The 24,646-nt window shown below is 34.6% G+C and overlaps 4 protein-coding genes across 11 annotated transcripts in view; 3 read left to right on the forward strand and 1 right to left on the reverse strand.

Annotated features, from left to right (window-relative positions):
- LOC115233565 (protein tramtrack, beta isoform-like) overlaps positions 1–7,575 on the forward strand; it is a 64,620-nt gene extending 57,045 nt beyond the window's left edge. For 7 of the 8 annotated variants that reach the window (XR_003883791.1, XR_003883793.1, XR_003883790.1 and 4 more), the window contains one exon: positions 107–813. Coding sequence is in view for 1 of the 8 variants with exons in the window: in XM_029804059.1 (XP_029659919.1) it covers positions 5,183–5,448; positions 5,576–5,851; positions 6,142–6,294 (695 nt within the window). In the remaining 7 variants the exon portion in view is untranslated. Of the gene's footprint in view, positions 1–106; positions 814–5,182; positions 5,449–5,575; positions 5,852–6,141 lie in introns of those variants that run through there. The other variant, XM_029804059.1, reaches the window with a different exon arrangement.
- Positions 7,576–13,004: 5,429 nt separating this feature from the next.
- On the forward strand, positions 13,005–17,756 carry LOC115233550 (frizzled-7). The gene is made up of 3 exons (XM_029804036.1): positions 13,005–14,071; positions 14,450–14,829; positions 15,114–17,756. Exons 1-3 carry the CDS (start codon positions 13,236–13,238, stop codon positions 15,650–15,652), a joined length of 1,755 nt encoding a protein of 584 aa, XP_029659896.1. The 5' UTR covers positions 13,005–13,235; the 3' UTR covers positions 15,653–17,756.
- Positions 17,614–20,343, reverse strand: LOC115233552. The gene is made up of 4 exons (XM_029804040.1): positions 20,112–20,343; positions 19,464–19,904; positions 18,660–18,924; positions 17,614–18,279 (listed from the first exon to the last, which is right to left on the reverse strand). Exons 1-4 carry the CDS (start codon positions 20,173–20,175, stop codon positions 18,060–18,062), a joined length of 990 nt encoding a protein of 329 aa, XP_029659900.1. The 5' UTR covers positions 20,176–20,343; the 3' UTR covers positions 17,614–18,059.
- A 222-nt stretch (positions 20,344–20,565) lies between these two features.
- Positions 20,566–24,323, forward strand: LOC115233584 (pre-mRNA-splicing factor 38B-like). The gene is made up of 6 exons (XM_029804087.1): positions 20,566–20,867; positions 21,232–21,515; positions 22,442–22,605; positions 22,787–23,191; positions 23,496–23,732; positions 24,182–24,323. The coding sequence occupies exons 1-6, from the start codon at positions 20,837–20,839 to the stop codon at positions 24,321–24,323; spliced, it is 1,263 nt and encodes a 420-aa protein (XP_029659947.1). The 5' UTR covers positions 20,566–20,836.
- Positions 24,324–24,646: the final 323 nt, after the last annotated feature.

The following is a 24,646-nucleotide window of genomic DNA, read 5'->3' on the forward strand; positions in this document are numbered from 1 at the left end:
GAGAGAGAGAAAGAGAGAGAGAGAGAGAGAGAAAAGAAAAGAAAAAAAAGATTCGAAAGAATATGGGGAATATATCCTGTATAGTGTAATCTTGTCTGGTGTACAGGTTTCTTCCTTTTCTTTCCTGTTTTTTTTTTTTTTTGTTTCTCGAGGAAGTGTATTATAGCATTATTGATTATTGATTATATTAACTAGTTACTTGCTATTATCGATTACTTTCGCACTTGCTATTGATACAACCATAACATTATTTTTATTGTCACTGTTATTATATTACAGCTTATTATATTATTATTATTATTTTTATTATTATTATTGTTCGATAAGGATTATTATCTTTTAGCTCTGGACCAGCATGGATATAAAATTGGTTATTATTAAACTAATTATTATTATTATATTAAGTATGTAAGCGAATGCACACATAGACGCACGCGCACATAGAGAGAAGACGTTATATGTTGTATATGTACACAGATATTTTGCAGAGACGCATACATAATGTATGGATCTCTTGTTTCCCTTTTCCTTGCCTGCAAAAAAATCCAAACGAAGAGATCTATTTCCAATTCGGAATATCGTTGACAACAAGAGAGAAAGAATGAGAAGGAGAGAGAGTGAGAAGATGAGGGATGACACCAGCTGTCATTTAATTCTTCAAGAATTACGAAGACAAGTACAATTTCTGCGTGTATATGTACATCTCTATTAATGAATCGACCTCGCAAGAGCTTTCGAGGGAGCACCGAGAACCGAAAGCAGTATTTTCGTCTTCCGCATTGGTGTTATCCGTGTATGTGTGTGAGAGAGAAAGACATAAAATGTGAAAATGTAAGTACATGCGTATGTGAGAAAAGAGAGTTATTTAAAAGAATACATATATGTAGAGAGAGAGAGAGAGAGAGAGAGAAAAAGATATATATATATATATATATATATATATATATATATATATCGTATGAGAGGAAATGTGCACGTGTTTGTGATTTCTTTCTCAGTAGGAGTCCGCGATAGCCTTTGCCTTCAGATATCAAAGTTACATTGATAGTTTTTCTGTTACACGAGACCACGTGTAATAACGTTTGCGAAAGAATGATTCGATCATCGTGGATCTTCCCTTCGTAAATTTTCGATATAAAATTCTAACTTTGTTTTATTCACGATGCAATTATTTTATTTAAGCCATAGAATTCTAAAATCATAGTTTTTATATATATATATTATTCTATTCACACGATGCAGATATTTTATTTAAGCGTTAAATGGTACATATATTATATATAGACAAAGAAAGAGAGTTTTAAACGATAATTATGTCGCCCCTCTTCTATTTTTTTCAAAATTTGTCGTACGAAAGAGGAAAGGATCGATTCGTTTAACAATTCATTTAACAATCGTGCATAAATTTTATTCTACAAATTAAAATTGCATTTGCGATTGGTTACAATTAATCGATCGCATGAGCAACCAATAAATTTTCGAAGATTATGAAAAGAAAAAAGCGTATTTTTTTAGTAATGACGGTGAAACAAATTAATAAAAAAAAACTCGTACGTAGTATTCATACTATCGTGTCTCTTTCAATGTCTTCCGAAAACGAGAGAGAAGATTTATATCAATTTTTCATTAGCAGCGGGCATTTGCGAAAATTTTCTCCGACAACATTTTTATAAAATGATGTATACAATCGAAAAAAAAGGATTTAAAACAAAATTAAATTCTTTGAAATTTTAATCCTACTAAGCATCTTATAATTTTTTGATTTACATTCCTTAAAAAAAAATTATAGAATTATAGAATTTAAATTAATTAATTTACAAATTGATTAACATCAATTTGTATATATAATTATTTTAAATATTTTAATATATGCAATATAAACGTACATGCTCTTTTATAGGATGGTAATTTGTCGGAAAAAGTTTTACAGATATATCGCTGAACCGATTATTCTCTTAACAAATGTTCAAAAAAATTTTAGGAACGCTTTGTATATAAATTTATATATACAAAGTTGAAATCAGTTTTTAATTTCTAGAATAAGTTTTAATAGTTCTCGTAGGATTCTGTGAAATCTTTCAGTGTCATCACATAAATTTTAATTATTCTATTTTCTATCACCGTAAAATTTCACGACACAGGTCAACAAATATCCTGTGATGATTGTTAACATTATCACATCCTTTTGTGGCAATCAAGGCAGTTACAGAGAGCACTTTGCGACACACGATGATAGCACGTGAGCAGATCGGCCAGCCTCGAATTCGATCTGGATACCTTGCCGGCATCTAAAGGCTCGTGATCAGGGTAAATTGCTGTTAAAGTGCGATATTTGCAGCGACTGATCTTGAGACCCGTTGTTTAAATTTATGATGTTTAAAGGGAAGAGAGAAATTCGCTCACGTTCGTTGCCTTCTCGATGTTGTTGAACTTTTAGAGTTAAGGTTGTTAAAAAGCGCTTTCAATGGTTGCCAATCGTAGTGGGAAGGGAGGGGGGGGTGTTTGTGATTTCTTTCTCAGTAGGAGTCCGCGATAGCCTTTGCCTTCAGATATCAAAGTTACATTGATAGTTTTTCTGTTACACGAGACCACGTGTAATAACGTTTGCGAAAGAATGATTCGATCATCGTGGATCTTCCCTTCGTAAATTTTCGATATAAAATTCTAACTTTGTTTTATTCACGATGCAATTTTATTTAAGCCATAGAATTCTAAAATCATAGTTTTTTAAGTATATATAAAACATTATCTGCTGATACCACAAATCTGTGATGATTATTCTTCCTAAAAAAAAAGATTATGAAACTTTAAAAATTCTAAAAATAATTTTTCTTTAAAATTATTTAATATTACATTTATATTACTGAACAGAAAGTATCTTAGATTTGTTTCGATCAATTTGTTTAATTAACATTACGGGCTAAAGACAATAATATCTCGAAGCAAGGCCTTCCGATAACGCGTCTAAGAACGCATGTCACCTTTCCTCTCATTGTCAGTTTTCCAAGGCGCGTCGCAAGCACCGGCGAACTTACTTTTTACGGTTTTAGTTTCATACGATTACTATTATAAATATATTGCTACGTTACTATAGCGTTATTTGCTATTTTTTTGACACATTAAATGTCAAATTAACGTTTATTATTTGATTTTCCAATTTTATTATCTGTAACATAGCAGATATAAGTTGGAGGAGCGCGCGAAACGCGTTTAGGCTTTAAAGAAGACGCGGTGCGTTCAGCGGAGCGAAACGCGAGACGTAGTAAAATGCGATTATATTATTAATATTATTATATTATATATATATTATTCTATTCACACGATGCAGATATTTTATTTAAGCGTTAAATGGTACATATATTATATATAGACAAAGAAAGAGAGTTTTAAACGATAATTATGTCGCCCCTCTTCTATTTTTTTCAAAATTTGTCGTACGAAAGAGGAAAGGATCGATTCGTTTAACAATTCATTTAACAATCGTGCATAAATTTTATTCTACAAATTAAAATTGCATTTGCGATTGGTTACAATTAATCGATCGCATGAGCAACCAATAAATTTTCGAAGATTATGAAAAGAAAAAAGCGTATTTTTTTAGTAATGACGGTGAAACAAATTAATAAAAAAAAACTCGTACGTAGTATTCATACTATCGTGTCTCTTTCAATGTCTTCCGAAAACGAGAGAGAAGATTTATATCAATTTTTCATTAGCAGCGGGCATTTGCGAAAATTTTCTCCGACAACATTTTTATAAAATGATGTATACAATCGAAAAAAAAGGATTTAAAACAAAATTAAATTCTTTGAAATTTTAATCCTACTAAGCATCTTATAATTTTTTGATTTACATTCCTTAAAAAAAAATTATAGAATTATAGAATTTAAATTAATTAATTTACAAATTGATTAACATCAATTTGTATATATAATTATTTTAAATATTTTAATATATGCAATATAAACGTACATGCTCTTTTATAGGATGGTAATTTGTCGGAAAAAGTTTTACAGATATATCGCTGAACCGATTATTCTCGATGTAGCAATTGTGTCTGCAATAGGAGGAGGGGGCAGAGATTGTACGCATTTCGAAAGTGATTTATAAAAAAAATATACACACGTTGCGAATGAAAAAGAAAATCTATTATATTATATATATATATATATATATTATATATGAAAAAAAATATATATATGTACGTGTTCCACGCATATACATATATATGCATTGGAGAACAATAATACAGGTGAAGAAGTAAGATGCACACGTTCGCACATTATCGTTGTATGTCGCGGAACCTGTCCTATGATTATATACGTTTCGGATGTACCTATATGTATATCTTTGGTGCCTGGCGAGAAAAACGATAACACACACAATCTAATAATGATTATTATCATATTTTTATTTGTTTTTATCTAATTGTAGTTTCTCTCTTTGTAACTTTTTGTGATATACATTGCAATAGTTTAGCGGAGTATGTCTCTTGTATTATTCTCCACTCTCTGCAAACATAACTCCTCGCGTAGATTTGTCGCGTGTCGAATTTTTTGTATACAGGGTGTATACTTCAGCGCATTTTTTCTTGATAAATCTTTATATCCAAGAAGAATATTGTGAGCTTTTAAGATATAAGTCAGCTTGCGAGTTACAAACACACTCCAAGGGGTTAGCAAATTAAGTTTATTCCTAAACTTTATCTCTTGCACTCTTCCAAATTTATAATAAAGTTTATATTTATTTTAATAATATCTTAATTTATTGTTTTAAATATAAGGCTATATAATATTAAAAATTGAAAAAAAAGAAATTACACTATTTAATAAACTAGAGAGAGAGAGAGAGAAAGAGAGAGCCCCTAACTAACTTGATATAATTAACTAACGATAAGGACACTTAAACAAAATGTGAAATGGTACTCGACGCAAGAATTTGCCGATTATTTCTAAACTTATTCGGAGAGATTTAGAGATGCAGTGTTAAATATTTAAATAATATTTTAAATAAAATTTTAGATACACCCGAAAATTTTTCAAGTATTTTAGCACTGACTGGTATCAATTAGAATAAGTGAATTGCTCTTGTCGACGATTGGCTCCTCGTGGTATCAAGATCGGGTAACGGTGTTTAATTCAAGCCGTCTACCTTTTTTTCTCATTGCATGTGCGATCGGCAGATCAGTTGCTGCCGCAGCTGCCGAGTGACATCACCTTCGAAATCTGCAGCTCGTCGTCGCCGTCGTCGCCCGCTGCCCCGACTTCGTCGACCCCGTCCTCGGTGACGCATGGCGGCGGCGACGACGAGGGTACCGGCGCTTTCATCAAGGCCGAGAGGGTAGTCAGTGGCGTTCACTTTTTGACAGATCGCGCGGAAGAGGATCGGACCGACCTTTTGCTATCTAAATCAGAAGCCGGCGAGAGCGAGCCGGAGGTCAGGAAGCAGGTTGGTTGTCCGCGATGCGATTTTTCATTTCGACATGGAGATGGATCTAACTAGTTTCTAGATAATTTTTAATTCAATTCCTAAATTGTTATTTTGGATTTTAAAAATAAACGTTATTTTTCCCAAGCTGCTGGAATACCTCATTCAAAACGACGGTTCCGTAGTCTGCAAGTGGTGCGGCGAGGTGCTACCATCGCGAACTCGTTGGTACAGGCACAAGTACAAGCTGCACGTGTCGACTCAGGTGGCTCAACCGGCTCCGCTTTTCAAGTGCCATAGCTGTAACGCATATTTTAAATCACGCAAAGGCTACATTGGTCACTTGAGTTCCCGTCACTCCGACAACGAGAACGATGAGAATCGCGAGGAGCCCGGCAACAAAAAACCTCGCAAGACCTCCGACGTGAGTATTAAGAGTATATTTGCACAGTATAGAGTACAAGTTTCGCGATGTCTGATTTTGAATTTCTTATTCTATTATATTCCAAAATTTATTGTTGATGTAGCAACCGATACTTTTCAGAAAAATATTTATATCACTCTCTACTAGTTTAGAAAGTAATGAAAGTATCATTCGATATTGTCTTCAAAGCTTTGCTATTGTATTTGAGGTATCTTTTCCAAAAAGTATCAATCATTTACTCTCAAAATTAATACAATATCCTGACGAGACAATATGTTATTATTATACAGATCGGCAAAGGTCCGGATTGGGAGCAACAACGGGAGAAAGAGGAGAAGCTAGTGGCGGACATAATTGACCGGGTAAAGCGGGAATGCGAGGCACAGGGCGAAACGGTAACGAGGCGCGGCTATTCCAGGAGGTCCACCATCATGAATAGCTAAGGTTGCCGAGCCAGCCGCATCGGCAACCTTCTCGAGGCGCAACCATATCATCGTCGGGCGAGGCCCTCTTCGTGATCCCGAAGAGGACCGTTCAAGGTCGACTCGTTCGGCCCTCCTCTATCGGACGCTCCCTTTCCCTTCTTCTTCTCTTACAAATATATAGATATCGATTTTTATTTTCGAAACGTAGAGAACGGCATAGTGATTTCTTTAAATATGATAAGGAAAATCACAAGAAGGGAAAGGGCCGAAAGGAGCTCGAACGTCTTCCGAGTTCGCGAAGAAGATACGTTCCTGATAATCGAACGAGCTATACGTTCGGGTGATGTAAAAATAAGGGACACGGCTGCGTATATTTTTTTTTCCAGCCAGCTGTGGATGACGAACGTCAACGATGATGTTCTCTCGATCGCTGCGATCGATCTTTGTAAATAGACAAACATCTTTTTTCGTCGCCTATCAGCGAGCTGCAAAAAGAACTCTTGATTATCCGGCGAGGGCGAGCGAAAAAACCGTCACAGATTTATCGTAATTTTATTTTTTCAAATTTATCGTTTTATTAATATAAAATCTTATTATTTTTTTAAATTTGAAGTCATAATTACGATTATAATTGCAAAATTAATTTTATATTAGCAAGAAGAGTAAGATGAAATAATATCGAAAAGAGTGTAATCAAAACAAATAAGACAAATCTTTGTGCGATCAAAGTTAGAGATAATTAAAATTCTATAATTAACTACACGAGAAAGAAAGAGAGTTAAATTTTTGACAAATATATTTTAATTAGAACTTGGAGCAAAAGTTGACAAACGATATCAAAGTAACCTTCTTAGAAATAGCAATAGATATAGAATTTTAGCTTCTAGATCCTTTTAATCTTTAACTATATATTATAAACTTTTTTTGATATTTATATTTTTCATTTATTGTGATCCAACTAAAATCGCGTAATCGAGAGTTCTCTGCGCGCTGCTTTGTTACGAGAGAAGAGCTTTCCTTCCAAAAAATAAACGAGAGAGAAAGGGAGAAAGAAAATCCAGTGCCAAATGTACATCTTCCCAGGCGCACGGAGATTGTTTGCTCAACAAGTGCGACTGTACTGTAACGATTTTTTGTTTTTATTAATTTTTTGGTGACGTGCGCTTAGTCCCGCTAATACTGCGTGTCCGTGCAATGCCAATAATGATGCTCATGCGATAGTAAGAGCACACGATATTTTCGCCAAAAATAGGTAATTAATTATTTTAAAAATCAATTAATTAAATAAATTAATATCAATTATAATATAAGTGTAATATATTAAATGAGAAATGTAATTTTTTGACATTGCGATACAATACGCGACATATAAAGAATAGAGAATTGAAAGAAATCTTATCGACACACATACGGGTACCGATATTTAATTATATTTACTCAATTATGCAATTTCAGTCATGTCTCACAAATATAGACGATTATTCCTGTGAAGACACGCAGAAGTTGCGGACAAGCACGCTATTGCATTCGGATAATTAAATTGACACGATTATTAGTGTCGCTAGCGGAACACTAGATAGATTTATAGATAGATAGGTAGATAGATAGATAGACGAATATATCTGTGCGTGCGTTTAATCGTAAAAGCACATTCTCAAAGAAGATCTTTCGAGAAAAAAAGTTTAAAAGTAATTATACATCAGAATACATAATATTTTTAGCAATAATTTTTATAATTATAAATATTCTCTTATATATTTGCATATCAAAAAATTTCAAAGTTAATACAATAATTTTGTTACTTTTAAAGATAAATTTTTATTATTGTATATATATATGGATTTATTAAATATTTTATATAAATTGCCTTTGTGTGTGAGAAAGAAAAAAATATCAAACTCTCTTTAAATAATTTTTCTGAATTATTCTTGCTTTTATTCGGTTTTTTATTCATTTTAATACTTTCCTCGAACATATGGACTTTTATGATGGAGCGCACGTGACGTCTACAAATAAGTGATGATATAATGCGCGCTGATCGACCGAGCGTGTGCAGTGGGCGCATTATATTCGTATATTAATCTCGCTGAAATATTCCAAGAAAGTCTGTCCATTTTTTCGAAAGTATTTTAATCTCTACTATCTTGTCTTGTGCACCAATTGGATGCAACGCCATAAGAATCGCGTTACATCGCGCGATATACATATATATATACACACACAAACAAAAGATATACAAGGACTAGCTTAAGTTCGGTGCTAATCGGATGAGATAAAAAAAAAACACACACACACACACAATAAGATATACACGTACACGATATACACACGTTTCCTACATACAAATGCGCGCTTCCTTAATTAGACGCGTAGAAACGCGTCGATTAATTACGTCGAATCGTAATCACGGCGGCGGAGTCTCTTCTGATCTCACGCGTCGAATATTACAATCGTGTATAAGTGGATGCGAATGTGAGAGAATATATTTGCGCTGGTGCACGTTGCATACTAATCCGGAGTCTCTCTTGCGCAAAAGATCATACAAGGGCTGTGTTTAGTCATAAACGCGCTGTTAAATAGCTAGAAAGCAAAAAATGGCTACAAATTCGTGCAACGTGTATACCAGTGAAGGATATTCTCTGGTAAGCTTTGGTTCGTCGAAACAGAATGCCGCCTCCTGCTTATCTCCCTCTCTTAATTAATTTAAGGATAATATAATTTCGCGATTAAATTAAATGATAAAAAAAGAATTTAAATTATAAGAATGAATATAATAGAATAACGAAAAAAAAAAAAAATGATGAAAAAAACAGACTTTAAAAATTACATCATCATTACGTGATCACTCGTTGTCTTCCCTCTGACGGATTTTTCTCTTTATTCTTACATCTCTATATTAAATTATTATAGAATCAAATATATAAACGTTATTAAAAAAATTTCGACTGCAATCTGCTAATGAATTATTAACGCCAATAGTGAATAAAAATATACAGATTTCGCGAAAAGAAAAATTCTGCCTATATACAATGAAATAGTTAGATGAAAAATTTCTCTATACATATATATATCAGTTTTTCAAAATTTGAAAAAGATTTAAGAAAAAGATATTGTTTATTGTTTATTCAGATAAAAAAGATACAAATTACTAATTATTATAAAATTTCCTATGTATTCTCTGAAGATGAGTATTATTAAAAAATATAGCGACTGTGTATATATATATATATATATATATATATATCATCTGCGGCTATATATATGTATATAGCTGCAGATGAGATATTTTGTACTGTTTTAGAGTCTATACACAAAACCGCAGAAAAGACTTGCGTTTGATTTTGTCTTAAATTTGTCACTCGACATTGTGCCAATTGCAAGATTTATAATGGATTTTAGAATTTATTATCATAAGATATTATTAATAGCAATTCTAAAAATTGAAATAGAATTTTTTAGCTTAAAGACAGTGCTTCCTCACACAAATAGCGTAATGCTCTTATCGATGACTCCTCGCATTGATAACATTTTGGACCTTCCATAGTAGAATATCAACCGTCTTCCATAATATCGCGTTACACACTGTAAGTACATATTCTCTGATTCATATTAAGAAAATAATCTTCCTTAACATTTCATCCTTATCCCTTTTTAAAAATGATAATAAATTTCACTTTTTTGCACAAAAAGAAAAATAAAAGGGATAAAACCAATCTTGAAACAATTTTAGTTTTAAATAGAGAGATTAAAAAAATTTAATGTGTTACAAATTTCTTTTTCAATATTTTTTAAATTGAATGTTCTTCTTTTATAAGATTTAATTAGTTTACATCTTTTATGTAGAGAGTAAATTGTAATGTATAATTAGAAGAGATTTGATTATCAGTAATGTTTACGTTTTTGTGCGAGATCTAATCAACAAACAAAATTAATTAAGACTGGGAGGCATTAGAATGGCGGCATACACTCTTCAAATCTTCCATAATAACTCTTAAATGTTAAATAATACTAATCGTAAGGTGTAAGAAGGCTGAGCTCCTGCAAACTGAGCGCAACTTGGTGTGAGCTGGGAATACTTTCGTGCGAGGAGATAAATTATTTATTTGTTTACAATAAACGAGGTGCAATTCGCGGTTCGGGCGGCTCGCGCGATTTCTTCAATAATTACAATATTGACTATTGTACGAGTCGCTCATTTTCAACACCCGCTATTATATCTAATGTTACGGAATAAAATTAACTATTCCTCTTAGATAAAAAAAAAATTAAACAGTTTGAAAAAATAAAGTAGTATTTTTTTGTGAACTTGTGTGAACAATAGACTTGTGAAAAAGAAAGTTTAGCATTTTTAATATTCAATAATTTTCGTGTTTCGGATTTTTTGCAATTATTATTATCGATCACTCAATAACAATCACTAAATAAAGCATTACTATTGTATATTTTAGAATAACCGAGAAATTATTTTTATGTTGGATATTTTTTAATAAAAATTTTCTCATTTGAAAAGAGATGTACAATCGCGCGCGAAGCTCCATATTTTTAATATATTAAAACAGAGTAATTTTTCTGTACTCAACTTTTTCTTTAGTCCTCATCAATTGTAAGAATTGTTATTATTATATTATTTTAAAAATTTGACGCGTAGAACGAAAATATCATTATGCGTGCAAAAATAAATTTCGATTGGAAAAGCGAATCATAGAAAATATACATAATCATAGCAGTGCGAGAAAAGCACGTAAAATATTTGACGATAAGTTAAATTAATTAGAGTTTAAACTCTGATTAAAAACAGATAACTTAAAATATCGAGATTCCATTGTATTAGTTTAATTATTGCTCAAATTTCGGAGCAATTTTTGGAAACAGCGGTTTTTGGAAATTCGTAGCTCGTATAAAAGGCGATTATCGTTGTAAATAACGCAGTAAGTGCGAACGCCCGTAAATATGAACCGTCTAAAAAGTGCATAAAATGTACGTATACGTACTGTAAGCGTAAAAAGGAGAATTCTTGTAGTACTTACAATCGTCAGCGAAGGCTAACGGGACGTATTGTGCATTATGTGTCGGGAAGGAAATAAAATCAAAATCGATCGATCGAGAATTCCTGTCTCTTTATCTGCCATCTCTGTCTCTCTCTGTCTCTCTCTCTCTCTCTCTGTCTCTGTCTCTCTCTCTCTCTCTCTCTCTCTCTCTCTCTCTCTTCAATCTATAATGTCCTGTCGAAAAAAAAAATTATATATATTGCTCAATTATATCGTCTCATCCGTTCGAGATCACTGATCACTGGAATGTGGATTATACTGGATTCTATGTAAAAAGATCTGTAATTTTATTTAGTCAGTGATCAAAGTTTGGCTGAGAAAGATCAGAATAATATATATGGAACCGCGAAACTATATATAATTTATTTATTACAAGAAAAGAACAAAATTTACATTTTATATTGACCTGAACATCTTGACTTGGATTTTTTTGAAGAAAAAAACGATCCAATCGCATACGTATTACTTCATTTATTTTATTTACTTTTACACGATGCCATTATTTGTACCGTCTCTGCGCCTTTGCTCAAACTTTTCTCAAATTTTCAATCTTCCGCCGAGACTTCCAAAATCATATAAATTTCTAGAAAGGAAAATGTCTATCCAACCGTAGGCTTTTCCCATAGATAAAAAATGATACATAGATGTGATAATAAGATTTGGTAATATTTTTCTCGTCGTCCGATTAGTTACTATTGCGAGAAACCCTAGAAATTTCCTATTCGATAGCCAATCGTTACGTCGTACGACAGATGACAGGTGATATCTTGAGCAATGAAAATGTCACTAAAAAACAAATTCTCTCATTGGATACGGTGCGGATCTCCTATAACCTCATCTGTAACTGTTTACACCGCTATTTCGCGTCCATACCATTCATCACCTTCATTTTCGCTATCATCACACGTACAATACGTATCATCTCATACGTATCGCCACCCTTCGATCACGTTTGCGTGTGTATAAATTTCGGAATGTTCTCTCTCTCTCTCTCTCTCTCTCTCTCTCTCTCTCTCTCTGCCTTGTCCATTTCAATCTATAATGTCCTGTCGAAAAAAAAAATTATATATATTGCTCAATTATATCGTCTCATCCGTTCGAGATCACTGATCACTGGAATGTGGATTATACTGGATTCTATGTAAAAAGATCTGTAATTTTATTTAGTCAGTGATCAAAGTTTGGCTGAGAAAGATCAGAATAATATATATGGAACCGCGAAACTATATATAATTTATTTATTACAAGAAAAGAACAAAATTTACATTTTATATTGACCTGAACATCTTGACTTGGATTTTTTTGAAGAAAAAAACGATCCAATCGCATACGTATTACTTCATTTATTTTATTTACTTTTACACGATGCCATTATTTGTACCGTCTCTGCGCCTTTGCTCAAACTTTTCTCAAATTTTCAATCTTCCGCCGAGACTCTTCCAAAATCATATAAATTTCTAGAAAGGAAAATGTCTATCCAACCGTAGGCTTTTCCCATAGATAAAAAATGATACATAGATGTGATAATAAGATTTGGTAATATTTTTCTCGTCGTCCGATTAGTTACTATTGCGAGAAACCCTAGAAATTTCCTATTCGATAGCCAATCGTTACGTCGTACGACAGATGACAGGTGATATCTTGAGCAATGAAAATGTCACTAAAAAACAAATTCTCTCATTGGATACGGTGCGGATCTCCTATAACCTCATCTGTAACTGTTTACACCGCTATTTCGCGTCCATACCATTCATCACCTTCATTTTCGCTATCATCACACGTACAATACGTATCATCTCATACGTATCGCCACCCTTCGATCACGTTTGCGTGTGTATAAATTTCGGAATGTTCCGCGCGGACAACCAACAACGCTGGTCGTGAGTGTTTGTGAGTGGTGCGAAGAGGAGGATGAAGATGCTCTGGACGGCGATGATCGGCATGATTCTGTCCAGCGTGCTGGCTGTCACCGCCGCCTTGCATTCCTCGACCGCTTTGAACGGCGGCGGTGATACCCTTGCTCATCACGGTCGTTGCGAGCCCATCACCATCAATCTCTGCATGAACATCCCGTACAACGAGACGATCATGCCGAACTTGATGAATCATCAGAAGCAAGAAGACGCCGGCCAGGAGGTGCACCAGTACGTACCACTCGTTAAGATGAAATGCAGCCCGGATCTGCGTTTCTTCCTGTGCACCGTCTACGCGCCCGTCTGCACCATCATCGAGAAGGCGATACCGCCGTGCCGCTCGCTCTGCGAGAGCGCCCGTTCCGGTTGCGAGGGGTTGATGAACAGCTTCGGTTTCGCATGGCCAGAGGCTTTAGATTGCTCCAAGATGCCGGAAAACGACGGCACGGAGCTCTGCGTGGGTAACAACGAGACTGCGACACCTCGAGAACCAGTCGCACCGGTTTATCCTCCGCCCCGTATGCCAGTAGCGGAGTTTCAGCCAACTTGGAACGAGGGTCCTAAGCCTTACGGCGGTAGTGGCGGTTTCGCTCTAGGTGCCAGAGACTTTGGCTTTGTCTGTCCTGTCCAGTTTAAGATTCCTCATGGATTAGGATATTCGCTAAAGGTCGGAGACAAGGTGGAACCTGATTGCGGGGCACCCTGCGACGGCATGTTCTTCACCGAAAGAGAGAGAAGATTCTCGAGAGTGTGGGTCGGCACTTGGGCTTCTATTTGTGCAGCTTCATGTTTCTTTACTTTCCTGACATTTCTCATCGATACGGATAGATTTAGGTAAAGTTTTTTTTTCTTTAGAGATTGAGTTACATAGTATTTTTGTGGAATGTATCATGCGACAAGTTTACGCATTGCACAAGAGAGTATTGTTGAAGTATGATAGATGTGCCATATTGCATTATTAGTAATTTTTAATATTTGTTGCAAGATTTGTCGATAGAGATCATTAAATAATTAAAATAAATTTATATTAATATAAATACACATATGTAGGCTTTTAGTTATATGATTGATGAAAACAAATGAGTTTAAGAGCTTGTGACTTGTAGCTATTATTGTATACAACAGAAAAATACTATGAAATATAAATCTTTGCAAAATATACAAAGAAAAATTGTCTTTGAAATAAATTTAATTGTTTCAATTTTTGCACAGGTATCCCGAGAGGCCCATTATTTTCTTGTCCGTATGTTATCTGATGGTAGCATTGGTTTACGTGATTGGTTGGGCAGCGGGCAATTCCATATCCTGCAGAGAGCCATTCCCACCACCTATGGGTATTCGAATACAGATGGCATCAACGATCACGCAGGGTACCAAGCATGAACTGTGCACTGTACTCTTCATGGTCCTTTACTTTTTCGGCATGGCGTCAAGTATCTGGTGGGTCATCCTTACTCTCACGTGGTTCCTGGCTGCTGGATTAAAGTGGGGACATGAAGCGATCGAGACCAACTCACAGTACTTTCATCTGGCTGCCTGGGCTGCTCCGGCCGTGAAGACTGTTACTATCTTGGCGATGGGAAAAGTAGAAGGTGAGGAGAGATAACTAAAAAGAAATAAATTTTACATAAAAATGTAGATATGAAATGGATAATTGCTTTATGTCTTCTTCTCTTAATGACAAGCACATTAAAAGTAAAAACTAATCTCATTTTCATAATTTTAGTCATTGGGTTAATGATTAATTGTATTTAGTTATAACAATTAAAAGGAAAAAGTTTTTTTATTTTATATTATTTTCATTAATTTTATATTTATAAAAAAAAACACCATATATTCTATATACTTTTACCTAATTTATATATATATTTTACAGGCGATATATTATCTGGAGTTTGCTATGTTGGTCTTTGGAACGTGGAGGCTCTTCGGGGTTTTGTACTGGCGCCGCTATGCGTCTATCTTTTACTGGGTACTGCGTTCCTTCTGGCGGGTTTCGTCTCGCTCTTTCGCATCCGCACAGTGATGAAGCACGATGGCACAAAGACAGATAAGCTTGAGAAACTCATGATTCGCATCGGGATTTTTTCCGTGCTCTACATCGTACCTGCCCTGATCGTAATCGCCTGTCTCTTTTATGAGCAAACGTATTTCGATCAATGGATGCTTACATGGAACATGGAAATGTGTTCACGTCCGGGTCCGCAATCTCTCTATTCGTTGCCATGCCCGGTTGGTGAACGCACACGTGATCTTGGTCGCAGACCAGAGTTCGAGGTTTTTATGATTAAGTATCTCATGGCGATGATTGTCGGCATAACCAGCAGTTTCTGGGTATGGTCCAAAAAAACGCTCACTAGCTGGCAGCAATTCTTCCATCATATACGAGGTCGCCGCGCCGAGGCCTATGTTTAAAACCGGAGGGTTTTGCTCCCACTAATATCTCTATATTCCTTTTATAATTCCGAGAAATCAGTAAACTTTAAAATGATCATAAAGATTGATGAAATTTTCAAAAACATTTTGATAAGGATAAATTAATGTTTTTCAGCATAGATTTTTATGTAGATTTTTTGCGACTAAAAGGGAAGCGACTAAGAATATTTTCAGAGTAGAGGGACACGTTTATGACATCGCGAGTTTTATAATAATGATGCTAAAACGTATATACGTTCATTAATTAAGTCGATGATCGCATTAGCAGGAGTAATGCTGGACTTCTCGGTGTTATATTTTTTTCTCATAATGTAAAAAATATCATTTTTCATTATAATCAGTTAGTATTACAATCAGTATCCAATCATTAGCTTTTAACAAAAATATTAGTTCATTACTTAAAACATTGACGGAAATCTAAAAATTCTCGCCCAATCTCTTTTACATATTTTATTTATATATGTACACATTATTTATATTATAATTACCTTGCAGTCTTTCTAACTTTTGGGAACCCCTATTTTATAGTAATCAAATCAAGTTTGAATCAAGCTAGCAATAATACTTCATATATGCTTTATGGTTCCCTCATGAATACTTAAAGGCATGCATTAATATGCATCGCAGTGCCAAATAAGTTTTTTGTCTTTGATGTTTCTCTATCGTGTGATCTATGGCTCTGTGAGATATTCGGACTAAATGTCAGTCAGTTTAAAAGTATTACTATACATAACGTTTATTTTTTTTATTTTATTTTATTTTTTTTTAATAGAGTAATCTGGTCTCTTTTTTTTTACAAATGTGACTATGTTTAAATTAAATGCTGTACTCAAATGCTGTAGCAGACAAATCAAATGTTCAAAGTTTTTAAAGCAGCTAATCAGATCTGAGAATCCGATAATATAAGGATTAAGATTTTAATAGCGAGTTCGGTTGAATGTACCTAATGCGCACTGGTGCATATTATATTGTACATAAATTGATATAGTACACACATTAAACAATTGGATTTTCTAAATGTGTTCAGCATAAGTTATCGCATTATGTTGCAGAATACATATTGAACATTTTCAATAATCAGACACTTATATATTATGGTTTTAATATATCTACATATACTATTAAGTATGACAAGCTTTAGTTTACACCAGTGCACATGATCTTTGCATTTAATCGAATTCTTCAGTATAAGGATTAAGATCCACAGATTTTAATAATCGTGAATCGAATTTCATACTGCCAAATTTTTCCGAATTCTGATTTTATTTGATAGAGAACTGAAATCTATTACGCTTAATTTGTACGAAGCGCACTTAGGAAAATAAAAAAAATGCAATAATACTCGAGCGAAGACTTTAACGGCATGGCAATTCCGGCTGTACGTTTCTTTTTTTTCATTTTTATACTCGTTAAGGATAAACTTTTTTGACGATCGATCCTTTTTCCGCGCGATAAATTTATATTATCGTCTGGACTATATATAATGTCGAATACCGAAATCGCGTCTCGAATTTCAACGAGAATAGCTTGTAAGATTTGCTCGTAAGTGTGCTACTTTAGGTTTATACCAACGTTGTATATAATTATATGCGTTCTTTAATTCTACTACTCCATGTATTATAATATATTTTTAAAGAACTCTGTACATATATATACATCAACATGTTATGCATGATTAAACTTGCGCGAAATAACCGCGAATTCGTCCAAACTGAAATTGCCGAGCTTTTGTCTACGAAAATTTCGTGCTACATACAAATGCGATACGCATTTGCGTGATCATTATAATATTGTGGCACGTGCGAGTATATATCGACTTCGTCGAATACGCAAGATATAAATTTTATGGTCGCTATATTCTTTATATAATAAACGAGAAATGCATATATATATATATATATACACATATATGTATGTGTATGTGTGTGCAAATTTTAATTTGCTTTGCCTTAACAGTTTATTTACAGATAATTTTTTTACAACAGATTATGTGGAAACATTCGATTATAAATATGTGCCTACACCATCTATAATTATATTAAAAAATTGAAGCTTTACAAATTATACAGAGGAAGATAACAGAGTTTTGCTTATCTCGATCTAATCCAGCAACAAGATCCTATATTATTAAATTTAGGCATTTAAATTTATACAAAATATACGAATCGATATTATACATATATGACACAAATGTCATTATTGAAAAATTATGTATATGTCATCCAATATTAGTAATTATTAATTATTATCATAAATTTCTTTTCCATAGCAATCTTTACAGTGTTTTATCGTTATACAGGTCATCTCTCGTCAAAATACAATGCGGTAAATATACTTTAATATACAAAAGATATTTTAAAAAAAGAAATAATTATTATATGGGCCTTTACGAAGATGGTTTTACCTTCGGCATCTTGAGCAAGCCTATTCTTCTCAGACGTTTTACTATTATTGGAGTCACAGTCAGGGATATCGATATTCGAACGGGTGCAAGTAGTTTATGAATGGTATACGCTATTACGAAGTCTGTTGAGGTTTTCAGTATTTTATCGATCTGCTCGTTCCCACCTGTCCACTTTTGCATGAAAGGCATTACATCGATCCCACTAAAATTAGAAATTCATGTCAATAAAGAAGAAATGACAAAGAATTTCTTTGAGATAGACTTTGAAAAGCAAAATAACAATTTAAAAGAATCGTATTAATAATGAAATAAAAAAGGTATAAGTTATTTTAAAAATCGTCATGTTATATGAAATGCGAAGATAAAAAAATTTGTGTTAAATAGATGACTATGAGAAGTTAATTATGTACAGTCGTGCTCCAGAAATTGTGCACACTTTGAAAAATGTTAGAAAATTTTTTTGTTAAATTAACGTTTTCATTAAAAAAATACATATAATCTATTATCATAAATTTTCTAATCTAAGTGTTTGTTAGCTGAAAAAAAATGTGTACAATTTCCACACGATTTTTCGTGACTGACCTAATGACAACCATGTAACAACAACCAAGACTTATCAGCGAGATAGTAATGTGAAAGGCAAGGAGAGTGCCACCATAATCCCTCAACATCAGGCGAAATCTATCCCGTTTTGACATGCTCGCGATCGCCAGCGGTGTCAATCGATCCTTTTTGCCGCTCTTCGACGCCTGGGAGTCGTCAGTCGAGTAGCTCATTCCGGCGATATAGCTCGGCCAGTGTGTCGTTCGTAAAAGCGGACTCGTTATGAAGGCATTAGTTGCGGTACCTGAGCGATATAATGGCCTGATGTGAATTTCTGGCTTATAGATGCTTACAGAAGCTTGCACAGTTCTTATTTATCTTGAAGATCTAAGATTCTCAAGTGTACAAGAACCTTCGACAAAGCTTGTGCGACTATCCACATTGCTGACAATGCAATTAATTAATATAACAAGGAAACAGAAAGTCTGTACAAATTTTTAAGCTGTCGTGAAAGTACTATCAATTTGTAGTATCAATCTTTGAATCCTAATAAAGTAAATTCTCAAATTCTTAAATGTATGTAATTAAATATCGACAAAAGATTAATTGAATTAATTTTTAAAAAATTTGATATTTATTTTTTATATTAATATTGATAATTGAATAATTTATATATATATATAATTCATTGTCTCTATTCTTTTTTATACATATAGGTTCTTAAGCACAAAGTATCAGGATATTAAATTTAGAATTCAAAATGCAAAAAGATGCAAGTCGCAAGGAAGCGAAGAAGGGGAAAGCACCTCTACCCTCCAGAATCCATTCAAAGGTCGCTCTTACACGACAGTCTACGATAGTGGGAGCGCTGCATGTCCTCGGCAATGTATTTGTCGTCGCGGGACCATTGTCCACCGGGCATGTTGAGATGCGTAGATCTGCCATGCGATGAAAAGGGCTTTGGCACATTGCTCTGCATCGTGCCGTTTAGACTGACGACGCCGAAGCAGTCGTACGAGTCCATGTGGCCGTTATCGCGGATCTTGGGAAAACCGGAGCTGTTGGCTGCGGACATGATTACGCCGCCGTTCGTCTCGGCATATAGGGCGATATCGCGCACACGTTCCGGCGTGAAGCGACTGGTCTCGTTGGCGAAGATATCGCAGACATTGTTCGGCAAATCGAGTATTGGCGCATCTGGATAATGACGTACACTTGTCACGTGCAACGCCTGCTGCTTCCGATGGATTGCCACTGGAGTCGCATACTGTATTTCCAGAGATGCTACAATTTAAAAACATTATATTATTATATATTATAATATTATATTATGTTGGAATCATAATGAAAATGTAATAAGATAAAAAAAGGATAAAGAATGATAAAATTATATACATTTGGTAATCGCAATATTTTATATGATATATTATATATTGCAATATTTATATGGTAATATGATGAAAGATTATCTAATATAAAATTACTTTGTACCTGTCCGTGAAACGCGAACTAAAGTATTTAACATGTCCAATGTGCCGATTCTCGACAATGCCATGGTCAGATCCGCCAAATATTCAAGGTTGCGTATAAAAAACACTAAATACTGTTAAAGATTAATAGAATAATTTGGAAACGGGGGAAATAATTTTGACTGCACTTCGTCTCGGTTGTAAGTTATAACCTTGTAACCGTAGACATAACATGACATCGCCTTTCTCTGTTTAAAGCCAGCTGCACATGATGCGCTGGGTGTAAAATAATTTTCATCGAATCAAAATAAAAAGAACAAAGATATCTTTGTCCCGATTGGTCGATCAATCAATTGGTTGACCAATCAGAATAAGAAATCTTTGCTCCTTCTGTACTGATTGGTCAATCGAATGCTACTCTATTTCAACGAATGGATTTCCGAACACTACTTTATAGCCAAAAATCAAATGTGTATGCTTGTATATATATCTACACACATCACGGTATCGTAACAAAGTACATATATTTATGTACGTATACACGTCGCGAATCGCTATTTCAATTTCTCTGTTTTTTGTTCGCCACAAAAATCAACGTCAATCTTGCGACTTTCGAAAAGACTGTGTCACATCGAGAATCTTTCTCAAGAATTCGGAAGCAGTCCGAAACGGAGCGAGTTCGCTAATTGTTCTCGGCACGACCGATGCGGAGACTCAACACGAGTCTCGTAGAGGGATCGCTCAAAGATGCAAATGCAGGAAGCCGAGGGTGCGGATGGTGAGTAAACGCACGTTTCTCGTTCTTGGAAACATTCGCGTTTCCAATTATATCCGAGATACGATTCTCCATGAAATACTGATCTCCACGATCTCTGTTCCTTCGACGACTTAACCTTACCTCGCGTACTTCCCCAATCTTTTTACTGGGTCATTCCAAAGTTAATCCTAAGACTTTGTTAAGTTATCGGCATTGTTTAATTTATTTTTGTCGATGAATTTGACTTGTTTGAAAAGAAACGCAAAAACAAAATATAGAAATGCAATATAAATGCAAAAAAGTATGCACTGTTTAAATGTTCTTCTTTAATTAAAATTCAATAATTGTTTGCTATCAAATGTATCGTGATATTTTCTTGCCTCAGGTTCGCCATGGAACAATTCCAGTGGCTGCGACGAGGATCGCAGACCGGTTCAAAAGGAGGGTAAAAAGTCAAACGTACTACCTCTATGGGGCAATGAAAGGACTATGAATTTGAATCCTTTGATTCTCACCAATATACAATCGTCGCACTATTTCAAGGTCAATCTGTATGAGCTCAAGACTTATCACGAGGTGATTGATGAGATTTACTACAAGGTTTCCCATCTAGAACCATGGGAAAAGGGCAGCAGAAAGACTGCAGGCCAGACCGGCATGTGTGGAGGCGTGAGTATGTTTTCTGAGGAGAAATGTCTATCTCTTTTTTTCCTTTAATTCTTTTTGTCTCCTTTCTTTAATTATCAATGCCTTTGTTGAATGTCTAAGGCTTGAAAGAGAGAGAGAGAAAAAGACACAAAGGTCGCACGTCGATGTACTTATTTGTACACAGATAATTGATTGTAGCGCACTAGTCGGCGACTTATGGACGAATTGTCAGACGAGAGGTGAAATATCCAATGCTGAAAGACATATCCAACGTTCAGATCGATAATCAATGTTGATCTGAACGTAGCCAGGCATTCGACGCGTGGAGAGAGATATTGATTGTTGTTATTGCAAGATGGTTTTCGACAATAACAGATCTCGTCTTTGCTCTTATTTTCTTTTTCTTAATATTTTAAATATCCCTATGTTAAGGCGTACATTTAAATATTCAGAAAAAATAGTATCTCTGTCAATTTAAGACAGAAAGTTTAAATTTTGATATTTGTAAAAAAAAAAAAAGATTATAATAAACATAATAGACAAATTTATATATTTACATTAAATTATGATCATGCTGCAATGACATGATGTAAAGCAAAGACCGAGTTCTAACATTTGCTACAGATGGAACCACAATATAGTAAGAAAAAAACCATCTAATTAATATCGTTGAAATTACATACGAGCCGAAGGCTTATAACATATGAAAAATTTAGAACGATAACGCAAATAACTTTGTGATAATAAAATCATACATTCGTGCGATGGTAATATTACCAATGTTGGTGTTCATTCAGACAACTTTAACCCTTTTGGTACTATTACCATCACTGTACAATGCGTAAAGTGTTAACCGCACCACTTATTGCAGAATAGCATGTATTTGGTCCATATGTTGTACGGTAACACGAATGTGACTTAACTGACTGAGGGGGGTGTAAATTTAGCGGTTCATGCAGGTACGAGGCGTGGGAGCTGGCGGGATTGTCTCCACGGCTTACTGTCTACTGTACAAACTCTTTACACTGAGGCTAACCAGGAAGCAGCTAAATGGGCTCATCAATCATCCGGACTCGCCTTATATCCGCGCCTTGGGATTTATGTATATTAGGTGATTTGATCTCGATTTAATATATATCACAAGGATTATACGTATTATTTGTTAGAATTACTTTCGCGTATAATTTTTGAAAAATATAATTTAGGTGATTCTTTAAACGAATATCTAATCGTCCAAATTTCAAGCCATAAGTCGATCACGATTACGATTATGTAAACAATTACAATTACAGATATACGCAACCACCGGCAGATTTGTTCAGCTGGTATAGTGACTATCTAGAGGATGAAGAGGAGCTAGATGTAAAGGCGGGCGGTGGACAAACGATGAAGATGGGAGACATCCTCAAGCAGTTTCTAACGAAACTCGAGTGGTTTTCCACGTTGTTCCCGCGGATTCCGGTACCGATCCAGAAGGATCTAGAGCTGCGACTTGCCGAGCGGTTTCCGCAGCAACAAGTGAATGCACGCAACGCTAAGCCACCGATCACGCTCAACAGCCATGGCAAGTACGGCAATAAAGATAGCCGTAATAAGGACAACGGCAATCTGATGTCCCGCAATCAGCAGGCCCGACATATCCCCGACAGCGAAGCTCAATGGGGTGAGGCGGAACGTACGAGCCACTGGCGTGCCAGGTGCGTCTACGTGGTATGAATACAACGATCACGTTATTTATTAATATTTCTTTGCTTAAAATATTACTTGTATGATTATAATATTGATTTTGTTTCGATACTCGTCAGGATGTAAGGTCAAGGCGACACTCTAGACGCGAGGGAAAAACTTAGGAAATTATTGTCCTTATATGTATATATGTTTGCCATTGACATTTAACGAGGAAGTGAGAAACTAATAATCCCCGCGCAAATATAGATTGTATTATACCTTGCAGTCGGAACAACCAATGTCATACTTCCGTTTGAACGTATCTTTTTGCAGATCCGATGAGGATCGCAAGGACAAGAATAGGGAACGCGATCGGGAGCGAGAGAGATTGCGGGAGCGCGACAGAGAAAGAAATCGTGAAAGGGATCGCGAAAGGGATAGGCACGGCAGAAGATCCAATAGTCGTGACAGAAACAAAAAGCAGAAAGACTACAGAAGCCATAGCAGAGATAAGTCATACAGAGATCGAAGTAGGGACCGTCATCGTGACAGAGATCGACATCGAGATAGGTGAATATAGAAAAAAAAAATACAGAATTTTAAAGAAAGGATTATCTCGTAATTTTGTCAGATAAAAGTAGTACTGTTGCTTTAGAATTCTGTGTTACAGAGCTCTGTAAAAAAATTTAAATGCCAAAGATTTGTCAAAAATACTAATTAACAATCGAATCAATATCAGTTCCTAATTTCTTGTATTTAAAGCTCTTGATTTTTCAATATTCATATTATTGAACTATCCAACGGTGAAATACTAAAAAGCTATAATTTTGTAAGAAAAAAATTTATATTCAATATTTTTCATTTCTAACATCATACTACGATATGGATGAAACAAGGAAACAGGAATATTAAAGCTTTTTACATTAGATGTTTTTCGTGTTTAAATTTCTTACATTCAAATTTGTGTTTTGCATCTCGAGATTAATACAGATTCTAAAGAGTAATTATTTTAATTTTAGGAGAGGTTCACCGTATGACTATGCCACAGAATTGGCACGTGAACGTGAAAGGCAACGAAGAGAGAGATTTTCTCTCTCTCTCTCTCTTTTTCTGCATATACTGTGTACATATTTAATTATTTATATGAATGATGGGGAATAAGAAAAAGTCAGCAAGCTATGATGCCAAGTCATCCATATTAGCACGCATCTACTATGTGTGCGTTCATGGAAGGATGCAGTCTGAAACAGGATATACTAGCCTAAGTTTAACTCGTATATTCACACATATGTAGTTTACATGTTTTTATAAAATAAACTCGTCACACCATCACTGCTGCCTTTTACCACGTATATCCTGTGATATTCTTATGCTGTTGTCTTGAAAGATTTGTTCAAACAAAGAATAAATTGTTTCCAATGTTTGTTTTTTTTCATTATAAAAAACTAGAATGTCTTATATGTAATTGTGGACTGTCTAAATAA

The sequence above is a fragment of the Formica exsecta genome, unplaced genomic scaffold (genome assembly GCF_003651465.1).
Source record: "Formica exsecta isolate Colony F162 unplaced genomic scaffold, ASM365146v1 scaffold178, whole genome shotgun sequence".
In the NCBI taxonomy this organism is placed as follows: Eukaryota; Metazoa; Arthropoda; class Insecta; order Hymenoptera; family Formicidae; genus Formica; species Formica exsecta.

Excerpts from the sequence above, each read along its gene's own strand:
- LOC115233550 (XM_029804036.1), top strand. The coding sequence starts at position 13,236 with ATGAAGATGCTCTGGACGGCGATGATCGGCATGATTCTGTCCAGCGTG. Across the intron at positions 14,072-14,449 it reads ATCGATACGGATAGATTTAG|GTATCCCGAGAGGCCCATTA; the intron begins GTAAAGTTTTTT and ends ATTTTTGCACAG. Across the intron at positions 14,830-15,113 it reads GGCGATGGGAAAAGTAGAAG|GCGATATATTATCTGGAGTT; the intron begins GTGAGGAGAGAT and ends TATATTTTACAG.
- LOC115233552 (XM_029804040.1), bottom strand. The coding sequence starts at position 20,175 with ATGGCATTGTCGAGAATCGGCACATTGGACATGTTAAATACTTTAGTT. Across the intron at positions 18,925-19,463 it reads CCACTATCGTAGACTGTCGT|GTACCGCAACTAATGCCTTC; the intron begins GTAAGAGCGACC and ends TATATCGCTCAG. Across the intron at positions 18,280-18,659 it reads TGTTACATGGTTGTCATTAG|TGGGATCGATGTAATGCCTT; the intron begins GTCAGTCACGAA and ends TTCTAATTTTAG.
- LOC115233584 (XM_029804087.1), top strand. The coding sequence starts at position 20,837 with ATGCAAATGCAGGAAGCCGAGGGTGCGGATG. Across the intron at positions 21,516-22,441 it reads AGACCGGCATGTGTGGAGGC|CGGTTCATGCAGGTACGAGG; the intron begins GTGAGTATGTTT and ends GTGTAAATTTAG. Across the intron at positions 23,192-23,495 it reads ACGAGCCACTGGCGTGCCAG|ATCCGATGAGGATCGCAAGG; the intron begins GTGCGTCTACGT and ends ATCTTTTTGCAG.